Here is a 26720-nt window from a genome sequence, read left to right on the forward strand (position 1 = left end):
AAAGAAGAGGCTCCACCTTCAAAACGCGTCGGAAAATAGAGGTGAGCCTTGGGAAGAAGCTCTCCACACCTATGCATACATTCACACCTGCAAGCCAAAACAAATAAAATTTCAGACACATTCTTTCCTGTCCAATGGGATAAGGGGAACAGGAAGGGAAGAACAACCAAAAAAATTCCAAGAGCCCCATAGACAAAATCACTTCTGTTCCACAATCATGAAGTTGCCATTTTTGGCAGAAACACCCAAACACGTATTAAAAGAGCAGCAGCGGTGACTTCAAGTAGTAGCTTGCTCCTACAAGGTGAAGAGTCATTTATGTTATTTCATCCAGCTCAGTTACTCAAAAAGCAGCAGCATGGGTTCCTCTAACATCAGCACTTCATTTGCTTTTGCACATCCTTTCTACTACAGGTTGTCAGAGTCTCTCTATGCCACTAAAATGAGCTCCTTGTGGAATCCAAAATCTTATGTTATAGCAAATTGTCATGTAAGTAATTTAACAATGTAAGAAAAGTCCTTTGGGCAGCACTACTTTGCAGACCATGTTTGGAGCATATAGAAAAGAGTCATTAGTCTTTCCAGGATGATTATATCCTACTCCTGTAAAGCCTTACCACTGAGATATGAGTTACTTTAAATTTCTGAATACTCTTAAAGCTTACTCCAAAGCAAAACAGTTTTTTTCTTCAAGTCTCATCCACTATTTGCTCTCACAGGAGACTGCTTAGAAGTGATACAAAACAAAGTGAGGCAGAGAACAGGAAAAAAAAAATAAAAGTTTATATTCATCTGCTTCCCCAGTAAATTGAAAGAATGAGTTCAAGTTGAGCAGGCATTTGAAGACTCCTTTGAGGCTGACAGCTACTTCCAAAGTGTCCCGTGTGGTTGTCCTCTCACTTCTTTTCCTCATCACTTCTGGCACCATTTCCTTGTTTCTCTCAGATCCCCGACAATGGCTCTGCGTGTCCACTTTGACAGGGAACAACTTAGGGTATCTGGCTCAAGTGAGGAAGTATGCTAAAGCTGCAAGGAAAGGACATCCCGCCTCATCCCCAATGTCACGCAAACTTCTTGGTAAGGCATGAAACATTTTAGTTTGTAGTTGTAGCTCCTGCTAAAATTAAGTGTCTCCTTAACAGTTTAGTTCTGTCTTTAGCTCAAAATTCTTACTTTACTTCACCTTCAACATCTTCGAAGTAGTTGCAGGTTATATCTTGTTACTGAAGCAAGACTTATGGTTAGCTATCAATTGAAAGCATCTGTGCTGCCTAATTTTAAAGATCACTTCTGTTTAGAGAGATGACCACTGTTTTGGGTAAGGTCTGCTGTTTAGGTTTGGGTTTGGTTGGTTTTTTTCAGACTACATCCAAATAGCAAAAGCTTCAATCTGCTATTCTGACTTGTGAAAGTAATACCTCAAACTCAAACCAATGAGCACTTTCCTTTATTTGCCAAACTCTGAAGAACTGCAACTTGTGACTGTGTGAAATATACACTTCATTCAAAGAAACAGGGGAAGCAGCTTTCAGATGTACAGTGAAATAGAATCCCAACTGCAGATCATGTTGTACAGTTTACATTTCACCATGGTGTCATGGAGAACTTGATATAATCTCTATATACACATTTTTAAACACTGTACTCTTTGAACTTCATTTGAAGCCTTATAGTGAAGTACTGCAAGCCTTCACACAGTTTTCACAAATGGAGGCAGACACTGGAACCTGTGACAGGATCCCAGTCCACCGGTATCTCCAGAACCCAACTCCATTAGCAGAGGGCTGCAATCATTCCACACGAAACACCCAACCACCTTTTCCAGGAGAAACAGACTTTCTTTATCGACACCAGCATAAAACTGGTCTCTTCATAGCTACACCAAAGCTACTTTGAGATACCACCATTCATGACGGGTCTTCAAGCTAAAGCTGGAAAATCCTCAGGATCATCAGGATTTGGAGCAACAAGCTGCACCTATAAAGTAAGAAAGGAAGCTTTATAAAAATGAATGCATTTCAAAAGCATCTGACAGCTATGTATATATATTTTACTCTGAAAAGGGTACATTTTTCTATTCAAGTAAAACGCTTTGTATCCATCACTATCACAGAAATGTTAAGCATTTATCTCAGAAGTTATGACTACTATAATTTCTTCAGTGTGAACATATTTATAACACTGATCTACTGCCCGGGGAGGACCAGAAGATCACAAGTTCTGCAGCACTGAAGCGAAGAAAAAAAAAAAAAAGTAAAGCAATCTCACCCAAAATACTGTCTGTTTTTAGAAGCAGCATTATTATCTTTTTACATTCTAAGGCTACTGCACATATTGGATTGTAGTTTTAAACTTTATGCCCTGCTATTATAAAGAACCTTTTTCATTCAGATTAAAGAAATGCATCAAATCACTTCCATATCATTCTGTAAGTTCCCAACCTTGAAGTATTTTACTCATATTAGACAGAAGTAAACAAAGTCCTTCAGATAGTATGAAGAATAGTATGAAGAATAAAGATGTCATTTTTCAGTGCACAAATGCTTTTTTGTTTGAAGAGAAAAAGGTCAGTGGAAGTTTTTTTTAATGGTTATATTGAACACTTGTGTCATTCTGTAGGATGCTATAGGGTTCCGTCTTCCTCTGCAGGATCCCAGATTTACTGATCTCACTCTCAGTAATCAAAGTACCATTACTGGACTGTACTGAAATTTCTTGTAAGGGATACAAGGCTTTAGTCATTTTAATTACTTCCCAATTTATATCAAAAGTCATTGCAGAAACAAATCTTCATTGCATCCTTTCCTCTAGTTACCATTACAGCAACTAGTAATCAGATCTTTTGAAATTTATGTGTTAAGAGTTGTGCGCCTGAACTGGTATTTAAACTTAAGTAACATGATATGGGTCAGGAACTCAAAATAACCAGGCCAACATACTATGAGGCAGGAATCAGAAACAGGTGTGTCACTGCAGAAATCAATAATTCCACCCAAAAGAGGGCGGGACACACACACACCCCAATAAGAAAAAAAAAAATCTCCATGCAAACAACAACAAAACCCATAAAAAAACATTACCACTACTTCTTGTCGAGATCCAGTCTCCTCAACTCGTCTGCCACGACCACGACCACCTCGTGCTCCTCTTGATCCACGGCCAGGGCGAGGAAGACTCCCAAAATTAATATCGAGTTGAGATGTTATGTCATTCACTGGTCTTCGAAAGACATGAGAATCATCTTCAAAGTCTTCTTTTTGCAACTAAAAAGAAGATCTGGTTAAAGCCTATAGCTCCCATGTACAATGTTCTCCCCTCCCTGATAACATATACACACGCACACTTGTATTACAGACTAAGCAGCAGATGAATCAAGAAGACATCCGGAATAGAAGACGGGCCTTAACTGGCACAGCGTATTAACAGAGGCGAGGCAATTGTAGCTTCCCAAATGCCTGGGATAGTTCTTTGTTGGCTCAGAGAGTCCTGACAACAAAATCTTCTGTACCAGCTCCATAACACTGAAGAGGTTTTTCAGAAGTATCATCTACAAGGTTTTCTAAGGGACTAGAAAATCAGGCTTAAGCTACTTACTCCAACAATTATCTTCAAGTAATGCTTAAAAGGCCATAGTAAAGCACAGTATTTGGCTACTAATCGATCTGGTCGTCTATTTGTCTGCAGCTATGAAATTACTGTTGTTTTAACTCTGTATTCCTCGTAGCTAGTGGATGTAAGACTATTTCCCATCATAATTTTAATGTGCACTGTAGTAATAAGAACATACATGTAAAATCCTCCCATACAGTGATGAATCAGTTATTTTATTCAATGTCTAATACCGGGATTTGACTTGTCTATGTTACACAGTTCCTGTACCTCCTATTCTATGTTCATTTTGACAAGGTCCCTTGATACTGCCAGCCAGGAAACTTTTCAGGCAAAAAGAACAGAAACTTGCATGCACTCTTCACACATTTGCATGCTCTCTTCAGAGCTTGTGAAAGGTATTCTCCCCACCCCTACCACCATCTCCCTCAGAGAAGGAAGAGGTGATAATGGCAACTGTAACCACCAAAAGCCATGTTAAAAAGGACGCAGGCAACTTCAGTATTAGCGTCTGTCCCTGGAAGCACTCAATGACCTAAAGTGAATAAGGCTTAAAAGCTGCAAGTTTTGATGTTCATGTTATAACTAGAGAAAGGCTAATATGTGTATTCATACGTGCATGCAGACCTTAAGGATCAAAATTCCATCATGCTAGACTACAAGTATATGCACATACTTCTGTGACCAACCCCCCAAAAAAATCTAAGCAAGCAAGAATCTGTGAACGAAGCCTCCCCTCTCTCCCCAGTCATTTCAATAAACCAGAAGTTCTCCCTGAAATGTCAATCCCAGTAATATGGTGGAATAAAAGTTAGGGAGAAGAGGCCGGGGGGCGGGGGGGGGGGGTGGGGTGGCGGGGGAAGAACATTACTATAGAACAAGCTCTCCAGAGTTACTTCTAAGAAGCAGGACCCTAAAACTGGAAAGAAAAAAAAATAATCATATATTCCAAGTGCACAATGAAAGCTGGGATCCAGCACAGATGAGAAATAGGACACTTAGCATCCAGACTAACAGATGCCAAAACCCGAGTTTAATATATGTATATGCAAGTGTATACTGGCAAGTAAGCTAAACAGGATTCAAAGTTAGGATAAGAAGTGTTTAGTAAACCAAGCTTCTCTAGCAGCATTACCAGAGATCTACATAGGTGGCAGCAGCAAGGACACAGGTTTTATATTGCTAAGACTGAGCCATAAAGTAGAACAACTTGATATATTATGTATTTCCATACAAAACACGGGTGATGATCTGAGAGAAGAAAATGAACAGACTAAGTTTAAAGGAAGTTTTGGGGCACATATGTGATTACAGTAACAAAGCTTAGATACTGATTTCTAGTCTGTTCAGATTATACTAAAACTAGTAGAAAAAGAATAGAGACAGTTTCCTAACCCTAGGCATAAAGCAGAGTTTACAGAATTCCTGAGGCAATGCTTACATCATCGCTATATTTTGACTTGTGAATCACCACTGCTTTGGAAGGAACAGTGGATTCTGGCTTCCGGATGTTGAATTCAGGCTTTGGTCGATTCTGTTCCTGAAGATTTTTCCACTCATCTAACGTCATTTCTTGAACTACTTCTTCCATTGGCTCTCCTTCAGCAACTCTAAAGGTTTACAGTTGTAAAGTAAAAACCATTAGCTTGCAACATGCCAGGATGAACATGAACACTAATCTCTAAAGTAAGGATACTCAACAAAACATTTGGAATGTTTCTCACCAAATTACTATCCTCGATTTCCCTTACACCCCAGAGTAACTTGATGTGCGAGTTTTACGTTAATATAAGTTGGAAAACATACTTATGGCCTGTTTGAAATTACTCAAATGAACAAATGCTGTCTCCAGCCTCCTGCAGTAAGTTCTGATATTTATCCAGTCTCATCGTAAGTTCAAGCAAAAAGACAAAGCCAGTCTGTCTTTTGATCTGGAATATTCTCAACTCTATTGTTTAATAGTGAATCTACTCCTAGCAAATACAGCCATAGTAAAACACCCCAATTGCATGGTTTTATTGACTCGTACTGCAGGATGACAATGTGAGATGGATTCATGTTTCAGTGCAGCTTTCAGTCCTCAAAAAGACATGATGATCACACCATGGGATCTTCTAGGTAATTATTAACATTTCCTTTGTTAATTTCACAAGATGCTTCTTTCATTTCTTTTGTCAGATGTAGTAGCACACAAGCATACAGTATTTATCACCTGGCAAAACCAGATTAATCCTAGTCCAGTTTTAATTTGGACTTTAATTTTAACATATGGAGTACATCGGAGTCTGCCTTGCATATTTTAGAACTCTAAAGACAGAAGTCCAAGGCTTTATGTCTGTATTCAGAAGACAAGATACATACCACAAAAACTAAAGATTCTTCTCATCACTGCTTGACTACTCTCCTGCCACTTCTCTGATGCTGACCAAGACTGACTTGCCCAGGACCAGCAGCTATCAGTGTACACTACACGTATACCTTTTAATGACATTTGCAGAAACCTATTGCTTACTAAGCAGCATCACATGCACAGAGCACAACTCACTTCATCACCAGAATTGTTTGCTGAAGAAACAAGCCAAATACCATGAATTACAGAAAAACCTGCACTGATTACTCCCAGGCCCTTGAGAAACCATTTCTCCCTTCTCCCACACAAAACTGTTACACATTGCAATAGCAATCGAAGTTGGTTAAGTATTTCCCTAACATTGATTTTTCCAGAAAAATCTTTCATTAGGCCCTTTCTGGTGGGAGAACTATGGATTTGTTTTTCCTTACTCAATCGCAGCTCCAAGTCTTCTACAAAATGGTGATGATTTTTCCAATGTAAATATACAATTCATTAGATGCAAGTTGGAAATTTATTTTATCATGTCAAATGACAGCTGGTGAACTTTGCATTTTGGTTTTGAAGTTGTACAAGCACCCCATCAGAACACAACCTTTTTTGGGGAGTGTTCTGTACATTTAGAACTACCTTATATAGGAACAGCCCTGGTCCTCTTCATGCTTGATCTTGCACAGAACTATTCCATTTCTTGCCAGTCAAAATTATACAATATTTTCCTGAAGCACCCAGCATATGACAGGTAGAAGCAGAACTGAACGGTAAGACAACCCTTAATTTTGGTTCTAGGATGAACACAGTTTCAAATGCACTTCATGGAAAAAGTAAATAAAAAATACGGAAGTCCTGTACTATATGCCTACCCTCTGACATGCCTTTCTGCCCTGTTATTTTGAAAATTCATAGAAATATAGAATCATTAAGGCTGGGAAAGACCCTTAAGATCATTGAGTCCAACCATTAACCTAGCACTGCCAAGTCCACCACTAAACCATGTCCTCAAGCACCACATCTACCCATCTTTTAAATACCTCCAGGGATGGAGACTCAACCACCTCCCTGGGCAGCCCGCAATGCCTGACTACCCTTTCAGTGAGGAAGCTTTGCCTAATATCCAACCTAAACTTCCCTTGGCGCAGCTTGAGGCTGTTTCCTCTCATCCTATCACTTGTTACTTGGAAGAAGACACTGACCCCCACCTCACTACAACCTCCTTTCAGGGAGTTGTAGAGAGCAATAAGGTCTCCCCTCAGCCTCCTCTTCTCCAGGCTCAACAACCCCAGCTCCCTCAGCCGCTCCTCATAAGACTTGTGCTCTAGACCCTTCACCAACTTCCTTGCCCTTCTCTGGACACGCTCCAGCACCTCAATGTCCTTCTTGTAGTGAGGGGCCCAAAACTGAACACAGTATTCAAGGTGCGGCCTCACCAGTGCCAAGTACAGGGGCACTATCACCTCCCTGGTCCTGCTGGCCATGCTATTCCTGATACAAGCCAGGATGCCATTGGCCCTCTTGGCCACCTGGGCACACTGCTGGCTCATGTTCAGGCGGCTGTCAACCACCACCCCCAGGTCCTTTTCTGCCAGACAGCTCTCCAGCCACTCCTCCCCTAGCCTGTAGCGTTGCATGGGGTTGTTGCGACCCAGGTGCAGGACCCGGCACTGAGCCTTGTTGAATTGCATACAGATGGCCCCAGCCCAATGATCCAGCCTGTCCAGGTCCCTCTGTAGGGCCTTCCTACCCTCCAGCAGATCGACACTTCCACCCAGGTTGGTGTCGTCTGCAAACTTACTGGGGGTGCACTCGATCCCCTCATCCAGATCATCAATGAAGATATTGAACAGGACTGGCCCCAACACTGAGCCCTGGGGAACACCACTCGTGACTGGCCGCCAACTGGATTTGACTCCATTCACCACCACTCTCTGGGCTCGGCCGTCCAGCCAGTTTTTAACCCAGCACAGACTGCACTTATCCAAGCCATGAGCAGTCAGTTTCTCCAGGAGAATGCTGTGGGAGACAGTGTGAAAGGCCAAATTCCATCTATATCAACCAGAACTTAAAGGTTAAAAGACTGGTAAGCAGTTATGTACTGATTAGGAAGATCTGAAACTATATTAGAAGGATTGTTAAGAAAAAAATCAACCCGTTTACTGAGTTAAATAAAAAGGATACTGGTGAAAGATGCAGCTCCTTCTGGAAAAACACCAACAGATACTGTTCCGTGTGTAAGAGCATTAAGAACCAACTGCACCCCAAACATTTCAATTTGTTGTCCTCAAGAGTAAGAAGCCAGATAATTTTTGATCAATTATCTGAAGCTTCAGTTTTGGGAATAGGTGTTGGAAAAACAAGACTAGTTGCAAGCACCCAGAGGAAGAAAAAAAAAAAAAGAGAAAGTAAACTAATGAAAACGGGCTCTATTAAATTGGTTTCATTTCTTCCTAAGCCACTACCTCAGAACAGAATCAGTAAATTGCATATCTGAATTTTAGGAAATCTTTTGTTCTTCTCTCCTATTAAGCCTTCACCACTTTAGGGAAATATTGTTTCAGTCCTTGGGGGGTGCTGTAGAAAGATACAGAACTGGTTGCAACAAGTACTTGAGAAATAGCTATCAAACTTCCAATTTGCAAAAGAAAAACACGCATTTGAGTGGACCTTTAAGGCCAGCTCCGTAGAGTTATCTGCAGCATAATACGTAATACATTTACTGCATTTTCTATGGCACAAAGCTTGCAAAAGAAAAGGGCAACAGCGCAAGTCTTCAAGAACACTGAAGGAATGACCAGTGGCATGAGATGCTAAAGAGACCAAGTAAGTGGTTTGAAAACGACCAACCAAAACAACCACCAGGAAGTCCCAAGGACAAGCAGAAATACTCCCAGGCAAAAGGATCAGCTGCCCAAACACAGAAAGAACCACTAGCAAGGCACAAGCTCTGAAGGAGAGACCCCAAACCATACAAGAGTATTGCAAGTAACCCGGTCAAGTTGAACTTTAAATTAACAGCATTTGTCCCTTCTGCAACTACATACTATTATAAGACGACACGTCAACAGTTTTGTTTGGAACAGCTGTTCCTGCTGGTAGGGAGTAACAAGGTCTCAACTGAGTAATGTCTTCTATGTGGGAACAGGTAGAAAGTCCAGAACAGAATTGCAAGACAGATAGGAGGTCTAAAACATGTGATCTACATGGGAAGCCTTTAAGAAGATGCTAAGGAGGAAACATACTAACACTAAAAAAGGAAGAAAATTTTGCATATCCATGACATTAAGGCAAGACATTCAGAAGAAAAAAAAACAAACACACAAGCTTCTGTTTTCAAAGTACTGGAAAGACCATCAGGGCACATTGATATCTTTATCAGTAGAGGACATTAAAATCAACTAGACAGGTATGAGAAGTGGCACAGGTACATTTGGTCGTGCCTTGCATAGCAATACTGCTTTCAGATCTGAATTTCTACAATCCTAAGAGAACATGAGGACATTTTACTATACAGCAATTTGACCTCACAAAAAAGCAATCACAGGTATTGCTTTGAGAAGTACACATCTATCAAAAACAACCACTTGCCTGTTCTCAAGGAAATGCTGGTGGATTTACACTGCAAATGTTTGTTTTTCCAACTGTAAAGTATGGTTTGATTTTTACTCCAAAGGATTGTTTCAACTGCAGCACAAATTTGTTTTAGGATGCTGAGACTCCCAAGGGGAAACACCACCCATTAGTGAAGCACAGCAACAGGAACCTGCATATCACATTTTGGACAGACTTGATTGTAGCAGGTTATTCTGGGCACGAAGCGTGCATGGAAGTGCACTCTGTGCATTACTTTCTACCTTCTAACCTTATGCATTTTTAGTACCTGCTTGGTGTGCATTTTCATTAAAAAAGTTAATAACCTCCTTGGCATACCAACAGTCATGCTTGCAAAATACTGCCAGACACCTAAGCACAGCCTCTGGATGTGAACAAACTGAATTCACAATGCAAGTACATACCAAAACACCAAATGGGAGCCTTCAGTAATGGTTCCTACTGCTTCAGCATTTTCAATGGATGACCATAACCCCCTAGCTATGCCTTGTTTACTGTGCAGACCGTTCTTGCAGGAACTGGCCTATGTGAATGTGTTAATATGCAGAAGAAATGCAAATGGAAAAGAATGGCATTCAACTGAGTTGTTTGGCTGATTATCTTCATATCATTAAAAATAACGATAGTGGGTCTTCTTCAGAGCAGTTTTTGTATTATTCAGCTGCAAAAAGCAAATTTTTATTCAGCTTTTATAAAGAAATCAATGACATTAATCTTTCCTATTAAACATCACTTACAGGAGCATTACCACCAGTTATAGCAAAATTCAAAGTTAAACACGGTAAGACCAAGCGAGAACTGTACAAGTTAACTACAGAAGAAAAACACTGAACCAAATACTTATGAAGATCTGTCCTGGTCTATTGATAGCTTTATGTCACTATTTAAAAAAAAAAGAGGTAAATAGCTCAGCAAACTTGAAGACAAATTTTGAAAGCTTTCTATTAAATGACCAGAATAATATATAGCTCCACAAAAAAGGAAGAAAGCCCTGTGTGAAGAAATGGAAGAAAACCCCACAGAATAAATACTAACTCTGCAAATAGCTTTGATAGGAATTGATTAGACTATGTGTTGTACTCAATAAAAAGAAAAATCTATTCATTTGAATTACCAGTCAACACAAGCGTGTTACATTGTTCAGACTGTGAAGACAAGTTCATCAGAAAGGAGCTGTGAGGAAAGCTTATACTGCTGTACTACTTATATATTTTATACTTATTACTTGCAGCAAAAAAACCCACAATTACTAGCATGCAGTTTGGGATGCTATAAACAGAGATAGATATTGTTGATACACTCAAGGGAATTTGAAGATATGGAAAGAAGTAACTTGATTTATATTGTAGAAGTATTAAAGAAACACTTGTCCTGCAGTACTTTGCAAATCAAAGCTCAAGAACAGCAATGCAGACACACTCCTGAAAGCAAGACCCCATAAGTTACAGAAGCCTACAAAAGTTTTTCCAGAGTTGCACTGAAACTAGCCAGTACCACACCAGAAAGTTATACAGTATCCCCATGCAGACAGATTATTCCCAGTTTCCAGGAATACTTTTTTTTGGTTTCTTTTAAATGGGTAGTTACAACTGGAAAAAGAATGAGAGAAGAAACAAACCCAAGTTGTCCAGCTCTTCCTCAATACAAGCACACAACTGCAATAAAGCAGTAGAAAAGAAATGGATTCCTTGGAGCCACTGCATTTAAGAGTCAAAATGAGAACAATCCTAGCACTAGCTTAAGTGAACACACAGACCTACACCCTCAATATTGAGGCTGTAGCAAAAGCAGAAAGTAGCCTAGCTAGAATCTTTTTCTGGCGTATGTTACCTGCCAGAAGACAGCAACTCTGGAGAGCAGGGGCAACCTAAGCATACAAGACCTTAAAATACATGCTGAAGCCTGAAAACCATACCCCACCAGCGTCTGCTTTTAAATATTAGATGAACAACAAAAATAATTCCACTTTGTTAAGGTGTATGCCATATAACCATCACTAATTACCTAGGCATTACTCGCACAAAGTCTCCTCTTCTATTTTAAAATATATAGAGTCACCAAGCTCACACTACTCCCAGTGATAAGTGCAATGAGGTGTATGTAATTCGTATTTTGTATACAGATTTGAGAGTCTTCAGGACAATATTTACTGCAAAGAGTACACAATGCAGAATTTTGTACTTCTGGGTTACTTGCATTTTTGAATCTTACAGATTTCAGTGGACTATTCCTAAACGAAGCTTTTTTTGAAAACATGAAGAGGAGTGAAATCTCCAGAAAGGCTCACAGTCTGACCGAATACCTAGTGATCTCTGAGAAAGGGAAAAGAATTAAAGACAACTGGCAGATTCTGTCAGGTGCCTTTGCCACTACATATACTTCTCATGCCTTACGCTCTACAAGGAACTGATGTCAGGGCACATCTACAAAGAGCTTGAATTGGAGTAGAAACACGTATAAGTTTGAAACAAGTAAGGGTACCAGCAGCTGACAAAAAAAGCTGAATAACTGTTCTCATATTTAGCTAATACAGTGCATTTTTGACAGTTTATCTACACTACCCATCTGATTTAAGTTAGCCTAGAAACAGTTTTCTGGAAATCCAATCATAGTCATTCAATTTCAGAGGCAGATTTCCCCATGCATATATACCTCTAGCTATATATTAAAAGCTGGTTTACAATTAAAAGAATCAAAGCCATAGCAACTCAGCTTCTTACAGGGTTATACAACCTGAACATATAAAATAGGTTTTGTAGTCTACTCAGCTTTATAATTAAGAAATGAACCAAGGCCACTAATAACTGGAGCTGCATAATTAAGTAAAAAAGGCTTCATAGCAAGCTAATTTCTCTTCATCGCAGAAGAGAAGGCTGACATATTGCACTGACCCTCTTTCACTCATTAGGAGATATTCGCCATATGCTATTTGATTAGTCTTTAAAGTCTCTTACTTGGACAAGATTGTCCAGTTACTTTTTGTTAAGCCAGTGTTTATTTGCTGTGAAGTAAATTCTCACTGGACACCGATAAGAATGAAAGCCAGAAGACGAGGGGCAGATTTCTCTCTCAATTTCCCCACTTCTCAGGCTCCATCAAGTTTTTCAAGTTCTACAGAGGCCCTTCATGAATAGATGAGAACCACATGGTGTTAGTGATTGATGAATACTGACTTAGAGAATTTTATCTTAGTGTATTTTAATTGTGTTTGTATGATTGCATAGGTACCTTCAATACCTTTTTCTCACACAGAACTCCAAAAAGCAGTGTAGTTTTTACAAATTAGCCAAGTTAAAAAGGTAACAGACAATATGTAGCTCCTCCTTAAATTACCACCAAATCTTAGGAATGTAAGCATCACTGGACAATTAAATGCAATCTGTAGCTGTATAAACCAAGTTTTAGTCAGAATTAGGGATGCATTTTCTTGACTCACAGAGCTTTTCTATTTTTAAATGTGCACTAACAAAACTTCACAGTTCACATTTCAAGTGTGCCTCTCAATACAAGTGTATCAGTAACAGTCAATTGTTTTCTTTGCATTTAGAAAGAAAATATTTTAGTCAGACTATACTTGTTCAGAGGCTCTCCTTCAGATGCCCCTGGCTGCTCAGCTGTTTCTGCAGTCTCTTCCACAGGAGCAGTCTGTTCCATCCCACTAAAACAGTAAACAAACAAAAAAAAAAACAACCACAAAGTCTTCATGGGTCACATTGGAAAACAACCTTGCAGATCAACACACCACTTTTTTCCAGAATTCCTTGGGAAGGGAAAAAATAGAGGAGAAGAACTCTAGGATCATAAGCAGAAAGTGGATCTACTAAGTGACTAGTTGAGTGACTAACAAAATAAGAAGTATTGATACATAAATGATACATAAAACTTGAGAAAAAGAGACTGGACTTTAAGCCCGCTAACAGAATTTCAATCTTTTAATCAGCATTTTGTAGCAATGCCATTAAACACCAGAGTCCCACTTACTTGACTACTGAGAAAAGCCATAACTTATTTCAGTTAAAAGACAACTTGGCCCCAGTCAAAAGATTTTGGCAGTCTTAATTTGAAGAAGCATCACCATGCCTTTGCTACAATTTAATCTCACCAACATGAAGGAGATGACTTCAGAAAACTGTAAAACCACGTTCATCACAACAATTAATAGAAAGCAAGGCTTATCAAGCTCATAATGGACATGAAACTGATGAACAGAAAATTATTGTCTAAGGTGGGCCACAGAAAATCATGATCTATGGTGGGCACAAGCATATGTTGTACCTTGTATCATCTTTAAATATTCCCCAGTTGTGAGCTCCACCTCCACCCTTTTTGTCACCTGCCTTCATTCCTCTAGAGAAAGAAACAGGTTTCTGTGAGTTTGAGAGCTTTTTTTCATTAGGACCTCAGACTAAAACCAGTATTGACTTTTTGCCAGCCAACTTGGATATAGAAGAAGGGACGAGAATACTTAAGAGACACTACTGCAGTGCTGACTATTGTTTACTTGTACACCAAGTAAGAAGCACCACACAGAACACTTACATTTTATCATTCCCACTTTGTCTTTCAAATTCCCGTTTTCCTCTTTGGTCAAAGCCATCAAAACTTCTATTTATTCCACCACCTCTTCCTCTACCTCGGATTCCACCTCTTCCTCCGCCACGACCTCTTATGGGCCTTTCGCGGTCTAATCTTTCAATTGGTCTAAAAAGAAGATTTCTAGTCAGATTTTTGTTCCTACAGAACATTTAACAAGGAGAAAAAAATTCATACAGTTGTATTCATGCAGCCGAGAGACATCAGTATATGAGAGCTACCATACAATTTTTAGAGTGCATTTTTACGCAGCACACAGTACAGTTTTATTAGTTTTGTCATTAAAAATGGACATAAACTGAACTCAGGGGGAATTATTACAGATAACAGGAATAGAAAGTTCAGCTGTTTGATAACACTAAAAACATTAGAGAAGTTAAATAAAACACTATAAAACTGTCAGATCTTCAGCAACTTGATCAGGCAATAGCTCTACTGTCTAAACCCAGATTTATATGCAACTGCTAAAAATTTCAGGGAACTTGATAAATACGAACTACCGTGATGTAAAGTAAGAACAGCCACACTCTCAAGCGTTAAAGGTTTAGATGGAATTTTCTAGTACTTATGAAGAAAGCAAAATTGATATGCATTCACTGTCCAAGCAGTAAATAGTATGACAAAGGTTTATTTTCAGTTTGAACAGTAAAATTCATTAAACTTGGAGCCTGCACCACATGTTCTGTGAAGCTTTGTACGCGAGCTCAGAAATGAACATTTATGTTGCAGACAAGGGTTACATTTTCACATCTTTACGCTTTCCAGTTTCGCCTTATATTTCTAACATTTAACAAAACCACTGCAAATCGATCTGCAAGGAAGCTGAAGTTGCAGCTCTGACAGGCATGAACTAAGTCATCTTGCAACAAATCTACACACTAATAACGCAACTATGCCTTCAAGTTACATCTGGCTGCTAGGTCTGTTTTAAGAAGGTTAAGTCTTCCACTTTCCACCCCTGTGCAGATCCTCCATGCGGCACCTTACTTCTCCATGTATGTTACATACCTTTCCACTGTGAATTCCACTTGTCTTTCTGTTTCATAGGAACGGTATTCCCTGAAGGATGGTCTCCATTCAGTTTTGTCTTGTTTCACCTCTGCTCCTCTGTTATTGAATCCTTGCTGTTCTCCCCGCTTAGGTGCTCGCTTCTGGCCTACACACACACACACACAGATTACTAATAGTTTAATAATAACTGAATTGCAGTTACCAAACTACTGACTGAAATGAGTTGATTACCCCTTACAGTCTTCTGCTTTACCCTCTCCAATCCCAAATCCATGAAAATATTAAAAGCACTTACAGTAAATGTTGCCAGACACTGTCTGTTTTAGAGACATCTACTTACTTTCTCTTCTGTACTGATGAGCCTGCCTCAGGCAAAAATACTACGGATACCAACACAGCTCAGACATTTCCACAAAAGACAGGCTAAAGAAAAATCTCACTTTGCTCACATTAAGTCACAGAAAGGGGGAACAAAAACGGTTTCTCTCATGCTCTCTCAAAGATCTTGTTAGTGTACTACAGGACAAGACAGAGAAGCTTCAATGGAAGGTATGAATTGCAAGATGGCTGCAGGAGCAATGAAGTTGGGGAAGGAGGAGGACCATTACAGACAGGCGTTAGCTGTTGATCACGAGACAACACACCTCCTGCCAGATGAGCTGAATTTAGAAGTCTGAGCCTGCACGTCTACTTTCACCCACGGTTATGGTGTCCAACAACCAGAAGAGGGTCACATCGTTCTATTACTGCTCTGTGGAGGAGACGACCATTCACCAATACTACAAGTCACGGAGTTTAAGCAGCAGAAAATCAAGCAGTAAGTACAAAGGCTCCAACACCACTAATTGATTCTAGAATGTCAACATATTTCAAGATAAAACATACTTAAGCTTTCTGGGGCTTTGTTCAGCCATTGTCAGGGTTAAGGAGCAGCAGATTGGGAAGGGTGAACGCCAAGAAATTGTGTATTATAAGAGAGAATAAAGTGAGGCTATCTACTCAACTCGTATGTACCTAGCGTAAGACTAAAGTTCATCATGTGCTTCCTTCCCCATTTTCCCAAATTCAGTGCTCTATTTAGGACAAAGTTCTCCAGAAGCAAGCAAGCCTCTTGTCTGCTAGGCCCATATACTTACACTATTAGCTGAAAAAGGTGTTGGTTTAAGTCAAGCAAGCAAGGAACTACAGAAATACTGCTCTCAGACCAACCAAACCGAGATATTCTTTCCACAAGAAGCACCTGTGCAACACTGAGCAAGTTACTGAACTCAGGTTAGTGGACAAGTGACAGTCCTGGCTACTGTGCCTCTGTTCCTAGCAGATAAAGAGGAAAACGCCTATTCTATGTAACAATATTAAGATACAAATTAATTCATAGTGCCATAGAAATGCCCGTACAAGAAGACCTGTGATCAAAGCTTAGGTGGCAAGCACAAAGTCTGTAATACCGTCTTTAAAAAGAAAACTTCAAAGAACTATCCACTCGGTGAATAAGGTAGAAGAGTGGTAAATAAAGCTTTTTGTTATGCAGTAAGGACAGCTGTATCTGTACACAAAAGATAGTGTTATTTGTGCTGCAGAAGCAACCTACTTTTGGTTTTCTTTAAACTATAATCCACTTGACATAACATATTCTAATAATTCTTTCTTCTCGGGATTTGGAGTTGCTTGATCCTTAGAGCAGCAAGCATATTTGTGTCCCAAAAATTACGACATAATCTCTGGATAAAGGACAACTTTTTAAATCAGTTTCTGGGTAAGCTTTTCAAACCAGGATGCTTTAATAAAAAAATAAAATTATGAAGAATACAGAACCATACATGCTGTTGGTAAACATGTCCACTCTATGCACATCTCAACTACACCACCAACTATACAAGTGTTAATTCCAAATTGGAATCTTGCTGTGGAAAAAGTGACTACTCATTTCTGACCTCGTTTTTACTTATTTTGTTTGGCTCTGAATGCATAACTGCAATACAAGAGTGTATTTTTATTTATTTTTGAGCCTTTCACTGGCTATCAGAAACATCAGCTATTCTAAACAGAGTAACTTGGCAAGAATGCAGCAGAGACCACCTTCCCCATGTACTTAGTATTAGCATCAATTTCACCTTCAGAGTCAAAGAGCTGCTTAGAACTAGTACAGCAATGCCAAAAAAATGAAGATGCAAAAGTCATTTTAAAAAGATGGTCTCTGGTTCTGTTACCCAGTACCCCTTAAAAGTACTTCAGAACAAGTCTTCCTGCCAGATATGCCAGTGTATTGCCTGTCACTAGCACTGACCATGCTAGACAAAGCAGCTAGCTCTAGTCTGATTTCAGTGCAAGGCTATTTCACTCTGATTCTAACAGGTGGCTATAATAACTGCAGATGGATTTTAAATAATAGAAACATTATTTGTGGCACTTATTACCCGCATAAAAACATTTTTAACAGGTTTGACAGACATGCAGCAGTGGATTAATACGGTATGCAGCAACTACACCTCTCTAATAAACCAAGTCACCCTCAGGGCAGAAGCTTGTGACCTGCTTGTGAATCAGTTCAAATACCAGCACAACTTTCAGCTCTGCATATAAGGGCAAACTAAACCGGAGCTTGGCAGCAGTGACAGCATAAGCTATCCAGTCTTAATCCTCTGCCATAAGTCTGTCCCAATGCAGACTCATTTTTATTTATGCAGCTGAAAGGCCACCTACCCTTGGGGGGGTGGGGGGGCAGGGAACAAACCCAAAACATGAGCAATCTCGTGTAGCGCTGCCATAATAGCTTTCACTCCAAGTACACCCCAATTTTGTCTGCTTGTTTGCATATATAAATTGGTATGCAGGTTTTCTTCAAAACCACAAAAAAAGCTCTGGAGCTTTGTGGATCATCTATTTGACATTTACAAACATTGCGCCGAAAACTGAAGATACCTATTTTCCAGTTACCAAGTTTAGCCTCTCTTTAAGGTGCTTTCCTATGTCTTACAGCTACATCTGTGATCTGTCTTCAGCTGAAGACGTTGCCCACCGTTCCCCACCTCACCCCTGCTTCCCCGGGAGGTTACTGCCGCAGCCCAGGCTGTCGGCTGAGTTGCCTGTCACTTTACTTTCTAAACTGAGGAATCGGAAAAGAAATGTGATGCTTAAACTGTTTCAACAGACCCAGCTTTTTTTTCAGAAGGAGCAGCTGAGCTATTATTAGAGAGAAAGACATCTGTAAATACTAAAATTACCAGGTACTAGAGCTAGACATTGCTAAAGAAAAAAGCCCAGTTTTACAAGCCATTGTTAAAACCCTAAATCATACAGAGCTAACGTACTTAAGTAGCTTTCACCTTCCCCACAATAATACTTTACTGTTAGTATTAGTTTTGTTTATACTGCAGCATTTAGATAGGAAGACTTTCTAGAAAAGTGTTTTCAATAAGCATGTATCACAGAACTCACAACTGGGAAAACAGAAATTGTATTTTTAAGACCTGCATTGCCTGGTTTCCCAGACACTGGGTATCTATGTTTTAACAGAGGGATTTAAAACAATGCAGCAAAAACCAGCTGCCTTTGCAGTGTTGTTGTCTAGCTCTCACCAAGTTTCTCTATCCATATCATCTGTTCTCAAACAAGTGGGACTTTTGCTTGGGAGGAGTTAGTTTCCTAGGTATAGCGGGCTCTTCACTGGCCCCCACTGAGACAGCATGCTGTCGTCTTTTTTTTTTTTTTTTTTTTTGGTAGTTTTAAGGGGAAAAAAGGTTTTTGTGCAGCACACCTTGATTTTAGACAAACACCACAAGGAGCCCAGCTTGCAACTGCTATCACTGACTACAAGCTAGAGCAGAAATCTTGCTGTTTCCCCCATTCCCTTATCTAAGGAGCATGGCAGGTGAGGGTGGCAGCTGGCATGCAGTTCACGGGCTGAGGGAGGTTACTGCTGCAGAGAGCACCAAAACCTTCTATTCTGACCTAAAATCCAGCTGACAACACTGCATCTTAGTGTTTCAAGAATTCTCACAAACCTGAGACCAACTCATCCCACCAAAACAGGCAACACAAACCCAGTGAGACGATTCCATCAATACTCCATTTCCACAAATGCAGCGTGGGATGAAGAAGTGCCGAAGAAAGAGTTATTTCTATTTTGCCCAAGTAGCACACACGGGAACAGGGCAAATGCAAACTGAGAGTGGTTTTGATTCAGTTAAGATGAACATTAGAGCAACCGTAGTAGCCAGATGAAAGACTTGTGTATCTTATAGCACGTATTTGAAGAAAGAGAAAAGCAACGACAAAATACTTTCCACCTGCAATCTACCCTTAGAGGTTTTCTGAATCAAAGACTATAAGCATTGATTTATGGAGGACACATCCACAGATGGGTTGCCATGCCTTTACCCAGACTGCTGTCTGAATAGATACATGCTTTGATACATCAACGTCATCATACAGCAAGAAGTGCCACAGGTCAATTATAGTTTCTGTAGAAAAAGCATTCTTTCTCCTTATTTCACAAAATCGGTCTGAAATTACATCCCTTTATTTCTGTAAAATAATAAATAAATATTCTTCGCCTTCTCCAAGTCTCACCTGCAGTTCTATATACACTCTTTTTGTATCCTCAGACACCTCCTCTCAAAACAAAAAACTTAATTTAGATTTCTAATACATAAATCATTCTTTAAGTTTCATCATGAATGTCACTCTAGCATGCTTTTTCTAGTTTTAACATCTTTAAAGGGACCAAAAGAGTAGACACACTTCAAGACATGGGAAGGTGAGATTCCTTCAAAGGCATAACAATTCCTTTTCTGTTTTCCTTGCTACTGCTACCTCAGTAATTCCCAACACTGCTTCTCTCCTAGATGGCAACTGCAAATAGATCTGCTGTTCTACTCTTAGTCCCAATATTGCCAAGCTCTCTTTCCTAAACTACAGTGGTTTGAATTAGAAAAATCTTTCACGTTGCAGTATAGGTTGCAACACTGCCCCCCACCTTGATCTATGTTCTCCCATACATATTACTTTACACTTACTGACAGTGAATTTCCTCTGACATTTTATAGCTCATTTACAGTATGTAATTTGTGTCATTGCCCTGCAACTCTTCTTCTACTGGGCTAAATAAGCTCTCACAGCTCTTCTAGCACACACTGCCCACCCACATGCTTAAAATTTTTCATTTCAGACAAGTTTCAACTGCCTCTCTTTCCACTTATTCCAAGAGACCCTTCTTTCCTCTGCTTTCAGCTTAACAGCTCATTTTTAAATGAAAAAAATATGAGCCTCAAGAAACAATTTAATGGGAGTTCAGAGGAGATGAAGTAAGTACAAAAACCAAACAGCAATACTACTCCAGTTGGTCTGGAATGAGGGCAAGTGGAGAAATTGTGCTATAATTCAAGGATCTCTGTCATTAATTATGGCTGCATGCAAAGACAGTACTTCATTACCATCTCAGTAACACAATAATACCTATACATGGACAACTGATCTTCCTTTACGAAAAAGCTGCATAACTGGAAATAGTAAGACAGTTAAGACTCCCAGGGACTTATTTTGCTATATTTCAGAGTATAGCAGATTTAAGACTGCACAAACAATCTTACTTCCTCTTGCATGTGTGTGTCCATGTGATTTTAATTCCAAACTTCAAGCAATTACTTTTGTGAACTAAAACATGGCTAATTACACGATTTGCAGAATAATACCACAGTATCCCAAAATTAAAAAAAAAAAAAAAGGCTTCAGCTATTGCTTGCAACACACCAAAGAAAGACACAAGGAGTAAGACTCTATTCTGTGGTATTTTGTTTTCATGTATGCCAGTACTCAATTAGAGAACTGCCTACCGCAGCTTTCCTCTGGACAATCCTTGTGACTATGTAGATGAAAGAATGATATTGGATTAAATTATTCAAAAATAAGAAAATTGCAGTCAGTATAAGATAAAATTCCCCAGAAACATTCCCTGACTTAATACTGTAGCTAAAAACTCAAACACGTAGTATTCAGGAACTACATCTAAATGTTACACAAGTCATCAAATGTACATGAAAGAAGAAAACCTTTTAGAGGTATTAGCAACAAAGGCTTAGAGATTTCAACAGAACAGAGGCTATTACTGCATGATCAACAGATTTAATTTGCCTGGACCAGTAAAGAATGCAAGCTCTGCAACTGGGCCTTTTGAATAACAAGCTGGCAAATGCAGTTTGGCCACTGTGCTAAGAATGAACTGAGTTAACATTAAGTGGTGCAATTGTAAGAGCTGTAACACCTACAAACAGCTTTTACCCAAATCTTCAACATACAGTCTAAAAATCACAAAACAACACAGTTAGTAAAAGAGAAAAAATACATTATTAAGGTCAAAAGTATATGTTTTGGTAGGCTATGAAATAGCAGCCATTTTCTCCTTAAAGAAAGATTAAAAATATTCTTCTTTCAGTTGTGTCAATTCATAATAGTTTGGATTCTAAAGGTCAAAGTACTGGATTATCTAGCCAAGTCCTCTTAGAAGGTTTGTTTCAAATGGAAAACATCTCCAGAAATTAAGTAAAAACTCCTCTGGAAAAAGCAGTGAAGAACTAAGCAAAAAAATGTCGACTTGCAGAACTTTGTGAGTAAACCTTCCACTCTAACATCAAAATATAACACCAAAAGAAGTCTCTCAGACTACTGTGAAACTCTTTATACATTACAAGATCAAAGACTAGGCTTGCTTCAACTCTTTCTAAAGGTAAAGACTATTTTGCTCAGATTTAATATGCTCAAGAAAAAAAATACAATAATAAACCAAAAATCATGAAACTTCTAACAACACTTTTTGTAACCCGAACAAGCAAAACACCCCAGTAATTAGATAAAACAGTCTGGACAGGGCCAAAGGAGGGCCATGAAGATGATCAAAGCGCTGGAGAGCCTGCCCTATGAGGAAAGGCTGAAGGAGTTAGGTCTCTTCTCCCTGGAGAAGACCCGGGGGGGCCACACCACAGTATTCCAGTACCTGAAGGGCAGCTACAAAGAGGATGGAGGCTCTCTCTTCACAAGCAGCCGCATGGAGAAAACAAAGGGCAACAGGTACAAGTTGTACAAGGAGAGGTTTCATGTCAGTATCAGAAATAAATTGATAACAATCATTCACTGGAACAACCTCTCCAGGGACATGGTGGAGTCCCCATCACTGGAGATTTTCAGGATGCAATTGGACAGGGTGCTAGATGATCTCTTCTAGGCTGCCTTTCCTAGGAAAGGTTGGACCAGACAGTCCTTCAAGGTCCCTTCTAACCTGGGCTGTTCTGTAATGATTCTATGAACACTAATACAATACAGACTGAATTTTGTCCTTTCAACCATAATACCGGAATCTGATTCAGCTATTCAGATGGGTCTAGATGCTTCTTCACAGTGTTTAATTCCTAAACAGTGAAATGAAATTAGAGGGAGTTATGCCCAAAATCGGGGGTGGGGGTGGGAATCACTAAGAAAGACTGGAAAGAAAATCTTTCAAGGGTTTGGGTTTGGTTTGTTTTTTTTTTTTTAGATAGGAGTTTAGCCATCAGTTTCACAATTTAGTAATTTTAATCAATATTATTTATTCCCCAAACAGAAGTGCACTCTTTTATCAACACATCCATCATTAGAAGCTTTATGCCAAATTGAGTTGGTACGAGGACCTTCCCAAGTGGTTACTCATTCTCAACCATTAAGCTGATAGTCCCCTGAATCTTTTACTGTATCCAGAAGTTTCCTGGTTGAATCCTGTATAACAAATTAACTTTGTATGGCCCAAATAAAAAGCTACCCCCCCCTTCAAAAAACCCTAGATTTTTCCCTCAACCCACCACCTGCTTTATATTTGCCAGCCACACCATCACTGTCTTTGCCCTAAGTCAGAGGGTGATCGCTATCCTTCAGAGCAGGCTTGCTAAGACAGCACATCCAAAGGAGAAGTATGCAGACAGGACCAAGTCTCAACTCTCTGCCCTGGTTTAGCATCCTGAGCACTATACATTTACAGTCCTTACTTTACCACAAACCCAAGACATAAACATACAGCACACACAAAATCCAGGATAACCACTTTCCTTAAAGAAGAAAGTGCAGCATTTTTCAGAGCAAGTAACTCTTCTTAAGATAGATGTTAATTTACTTTCACAAAGGCTACCATAAACCAGCAGTCTTTTCTCCATTTTAAATAAGCAGGAGATTAAAACAAGGTGCACATGCCTGATGCCTCTATATGAGAATCTGGGTTTCTCAATACCAAGGTAGCAGAAGATAGCCAAAGACACTCCACAGGGTCACACAGAATTACACTTAGAACCTGTATGCTTACGATACCTATAGACAAGTAGGAGGTAAAGGGTGCTCTTCACATAATTCCACGCTCCTGGTAGGTTACTGATAACCACCAGTTCTTGTTCAAGAACCTTGTCATCAAAACTTGAGACTCTGCTGTTCACCAAACAGGCTCCTTCGCCTTCTGTTGGTAACCACAGCAAAGTTTCCTTTAAATAAAACAAGACTGTTACTAGTGCGAGTACTGGTCTTATAGGCAGAGATCTCTGACAAAGTCAGGTAACAACTGCAGGGGAACCTCAGAAGACAAGTTTCATACAACTGTCGAAAGGGACAGTGACAACCTGTTAAGATCATTCTCTACAAAGATGCTCATTAACTAGTGCATATTTGGCATTGAAAGATTCTCTGCTCCACAAGGTCAAATAGTCGCTGTTGGAGCAGTGTAAGACTGTAAGTCTAAGCAACAGAACTGATAGCACTGGCAACCACTTGATGAAGCAATAACCCCGATTCAAAGGCCACACCTTTTTCTAGGGCATTAAAACATCAGTTCAGTTACTGTGAATTTAACAGGAGCTTTTACTACGGGAAGAAATTAATTATCTTAAGAATAGCTAATGTTAAGCTTCATTGCCTGCTGCAGGAGAATGGGAATTTACAACAACTCGAGAGGGTAAAACCAAAGTCTTCTGTACAGAGATTCTCAATATTTAGAAACCACCAGCCAGCTCTCAGATACTTTAGATACTGAATCCAGCAACCTGAAGCTCAATGCCAGGTGAGTTGTAACAATCACACTCACAAAGCGCCTCCAAATGCAAGGAGCGACAGTCCAGCAAAGCCTTCATCTGCAAAGAGGACTATGCCAGACGTCCTGTTCCCCTGAGCGACACTTAGCATCAAAACCTAGCAGCTGACAACCAACCTAGGCCGTTCCCGAACGCTGTGCTACAGAGCTCACCCAGGAACTAAGTTTTTATTCAAAGGTCTGGGCGCCAATGCAAGCTTAAGGCAAGCTAAGCACAGATCCTCAGACACATTATAACCCTGAAGAAGCTGAAGCGCCGGAAGACTCACAGGTACCAAGAACGCGGGCCTGGAGCGTCAAACACCAAAGGAAAACGGCCAGGGTGACAAGCGATGAAACGCCATCAGCGGGGATGCTAAACCAGCACGAAAACTAACAGATGCCGTGGTAAAAGAGGTAATGCTCCTGCACTGGTCTCTTAGGACTGCCTCTGAAGTTCTCATTCCCGCCTCCGGAGCCTCCCGCGCAGGCTGGCGGAGCGCCGCAGGACCGCGCCGGGAGCCTGCCCAGGTAACGGCCACCCGGAGCAACGCTCCGGTCGCCGCTTGTTGCCGCACGGCGGCCGCCAGGCACGCGCTCCCAACGACAGGAACACCATCAGCTGGCTCTTCTCAGCCCCGCTGTCACCCTGCTGCCGGCAAGCGGCTGCGCGCCGCACCGCGGCTGCCAAGAGGCCGGGCAAGCGCGGAGCCAGCGGCCAGCCCCGCCGCGCTGCAGGGCCCGGGCTGCCCGCACCCGCACCGCGCCGCCGGGACCTCGCTCCTCAGGAAAACCGGCTGCCGGCCCGCTCGCCCCGCGGGCCCGCCCCGGCGCCGCCGTCGCCGTCGCCCCCCGCCTCGCCCCGCTGCGGCGGCGCCGCCGGCGTACCGGCCTGCGGCGGCCCCCCGGGCGCGGGGGGACTCCCGGGCTGCTTGCGCTCCTTCTGGGACTCCCTCTTGCCGCCGCCCGCCCTGCCGCCGGGGCCGGCGCCGGGACCGGCTCTCCTGCCGGCAGCGGCCGCCGCCGCCGCCGCCTCGTCGCGCTTCTTGCGCTGCTGCTGGCGGCGCTCGGCCTCGCGCAGGATGTCGAAGGGGTCCGACTCGTCGTCCAGGAGCTGGTAGAAGCGGTTGGCGACGGCGCAACCGAAGCTCTCCTGCATGACGGCAGCCACCGGGCTGCCCACCGTCCCCTTCATCATCGCCGCGGACGACTTCCCCCCGCCCCGCCCCGCCCCGCGCTCCGGGCGCTGCGGCGGCGGTCCCCGGGGCTGCCGCTGCGCAGGGCTGAACCAACGCGCCCGGCGGGGGAGAGCGACAGGAGAACGGCCGCCAAGCCGGCTCCGGCTCCGGCTCCGGCTCCGGCTCCGGCTCCGGCTCCGGCTCCGGCTCCGGCTCCGCTCGCCGCTACCCGGACCGCCGCACCACTGCCATTGCCCTTGCCCCGCCCCTCGCCGAGCCGCCGCAGCCAATCGAGCTTCGGAGCTCCGGGCGGCCCCGCAGCCGCCACCTATCAACGCCGCCGGTCCCGCCGGCGACCAATGCGAAATAATGGCAAGCGCGAGCAACCAATCCCGACTTTAGGCTCCGCCCCGCCCCTGACGTGCGGCTCCGGCCAGTCAGCGTGCGGCGCCGGCACAGTCAATAATGGCCCACCGACCAATGCGGTGTGCTGCTCACGGGGCGTTCGGCGTCATTAATTATTCATGACATGTATGATTCGCGCCCCGCCCGGGCTGCCCGCCGCCCGCTCGCGGCCGTGGCCACCGCCAGGGCCACCGCCCGGGCACCAACACGGCACTCGCCCGTCGGTTCTTTGGACACAGCGATCGCAGGCGGCTGGCAAACGTCCGGTCTGTTTGTATGCACGTCTGGGTAGGCTGTTTAGTACGAGCTTACAATCTGATGTCGTCACGTAACTGTGTCACCGCAGGTCTTGTGATACGGTCCACGTCCCCTAACGAGTAACTTTAACGAAAGACGGAGCACGCGGTGGACTGGGAGCTCCAAGGGCAGCTCCGCGTTACGTGGCCAGCGCGCTTGCACAACCTGGCCCGGTATTCCCACAACGCTTCTCGATTGCCCCTTTCTGCTTAAAACCGCGGTGGTGTTCGTTACGCCGGCCGACCTCCGCGAGCACGTGCAGTAACACTTCCAGCAGCTTAGTGTTCCAAACGCAGCATGACAGTGAGACGTGCGGGTGTTAGCGTTGACCTCGGAGAGCTGCCCTGTTGAGCGGAACCAGCGAGAGGAGCTCCCTGGCCGTTACTAAGCCTCTGTGACGCGAGGCTGTGCGTGCAGGCACCCCTGCAACTGTAGGAGCCGTGGCGGTCACAGCCAGCGATGCCTGGAGCGAGCTGCAAGTCCTTTTACTACCTCTGAGGTTTATAAATACGGCCAACAGTGCGAACCGTCCTGGAGACTCAACAGGGTTCATTCACAGTGGACAGGCAATTGCGCAGACAAAACATCCCTGCCC

At 42.1% G+C, this 26720-nt stretch overlaps 1 protein-coding gene across 2 annotated transcripts; it reads right to left on the reverse strand.

The window, feature by feature from the left end:
- Positions 1-1433: 1433 nt before the first annotated feature.
- Positions 1434-25657, reverse strand: HABP4 (hyaluronan binding protein 4). 2 transcript variants are annotated; one of them, XM_087741301.1, is made up of 8 exons: positions 25134-25657; positions 15167-15314; positions 14105-14266; positions 13841-13912; positions 13140-13223; positions 5051-5219; positions 3081-3263; positions 1434-1977 (listed from the first exon to the last, which is right to left on the reverse strand). In XM_087741301.1, exons 1-8 carry the CDS (start codon positions 25441-25443, stop codon positions 1921-1923), a joined length of 1185 nt encoding a protein of 394 aa, XP_087597427.1. In that variant the 5' UTR covers positions 25444-25657; the 3' UTR covers positions 1434-1920. The 2 variants fall into 2 exon arrangements, with proteins under 2 accessions (XP_087597427.1, XP_087597426.1); XM_087741300.1 differs by lacking the exon at positions 13841-13912.
- Between the last annotated feature and the right edge of the window lie 1063 nt (positions 25658-26720).

The sequence above is a fragment of the Nipponia nippon genome, unplaced genomic scaffold (assembly GCF_047370975.1).
Source record: "Nipponia nippon isolate SJK-2023a ecotype South Korea unplaced genomic scaffold, ASM4737097v1 scaffold_8, whole genome shotgun sequence".
NCBI classification, from domain to species: domain Eukaryota; kingdom Metazoa; phylum Chordata; class Aves; order Pelecaniformes; family Threskiornithidae; genus Nipponia; species Nipponia nippon.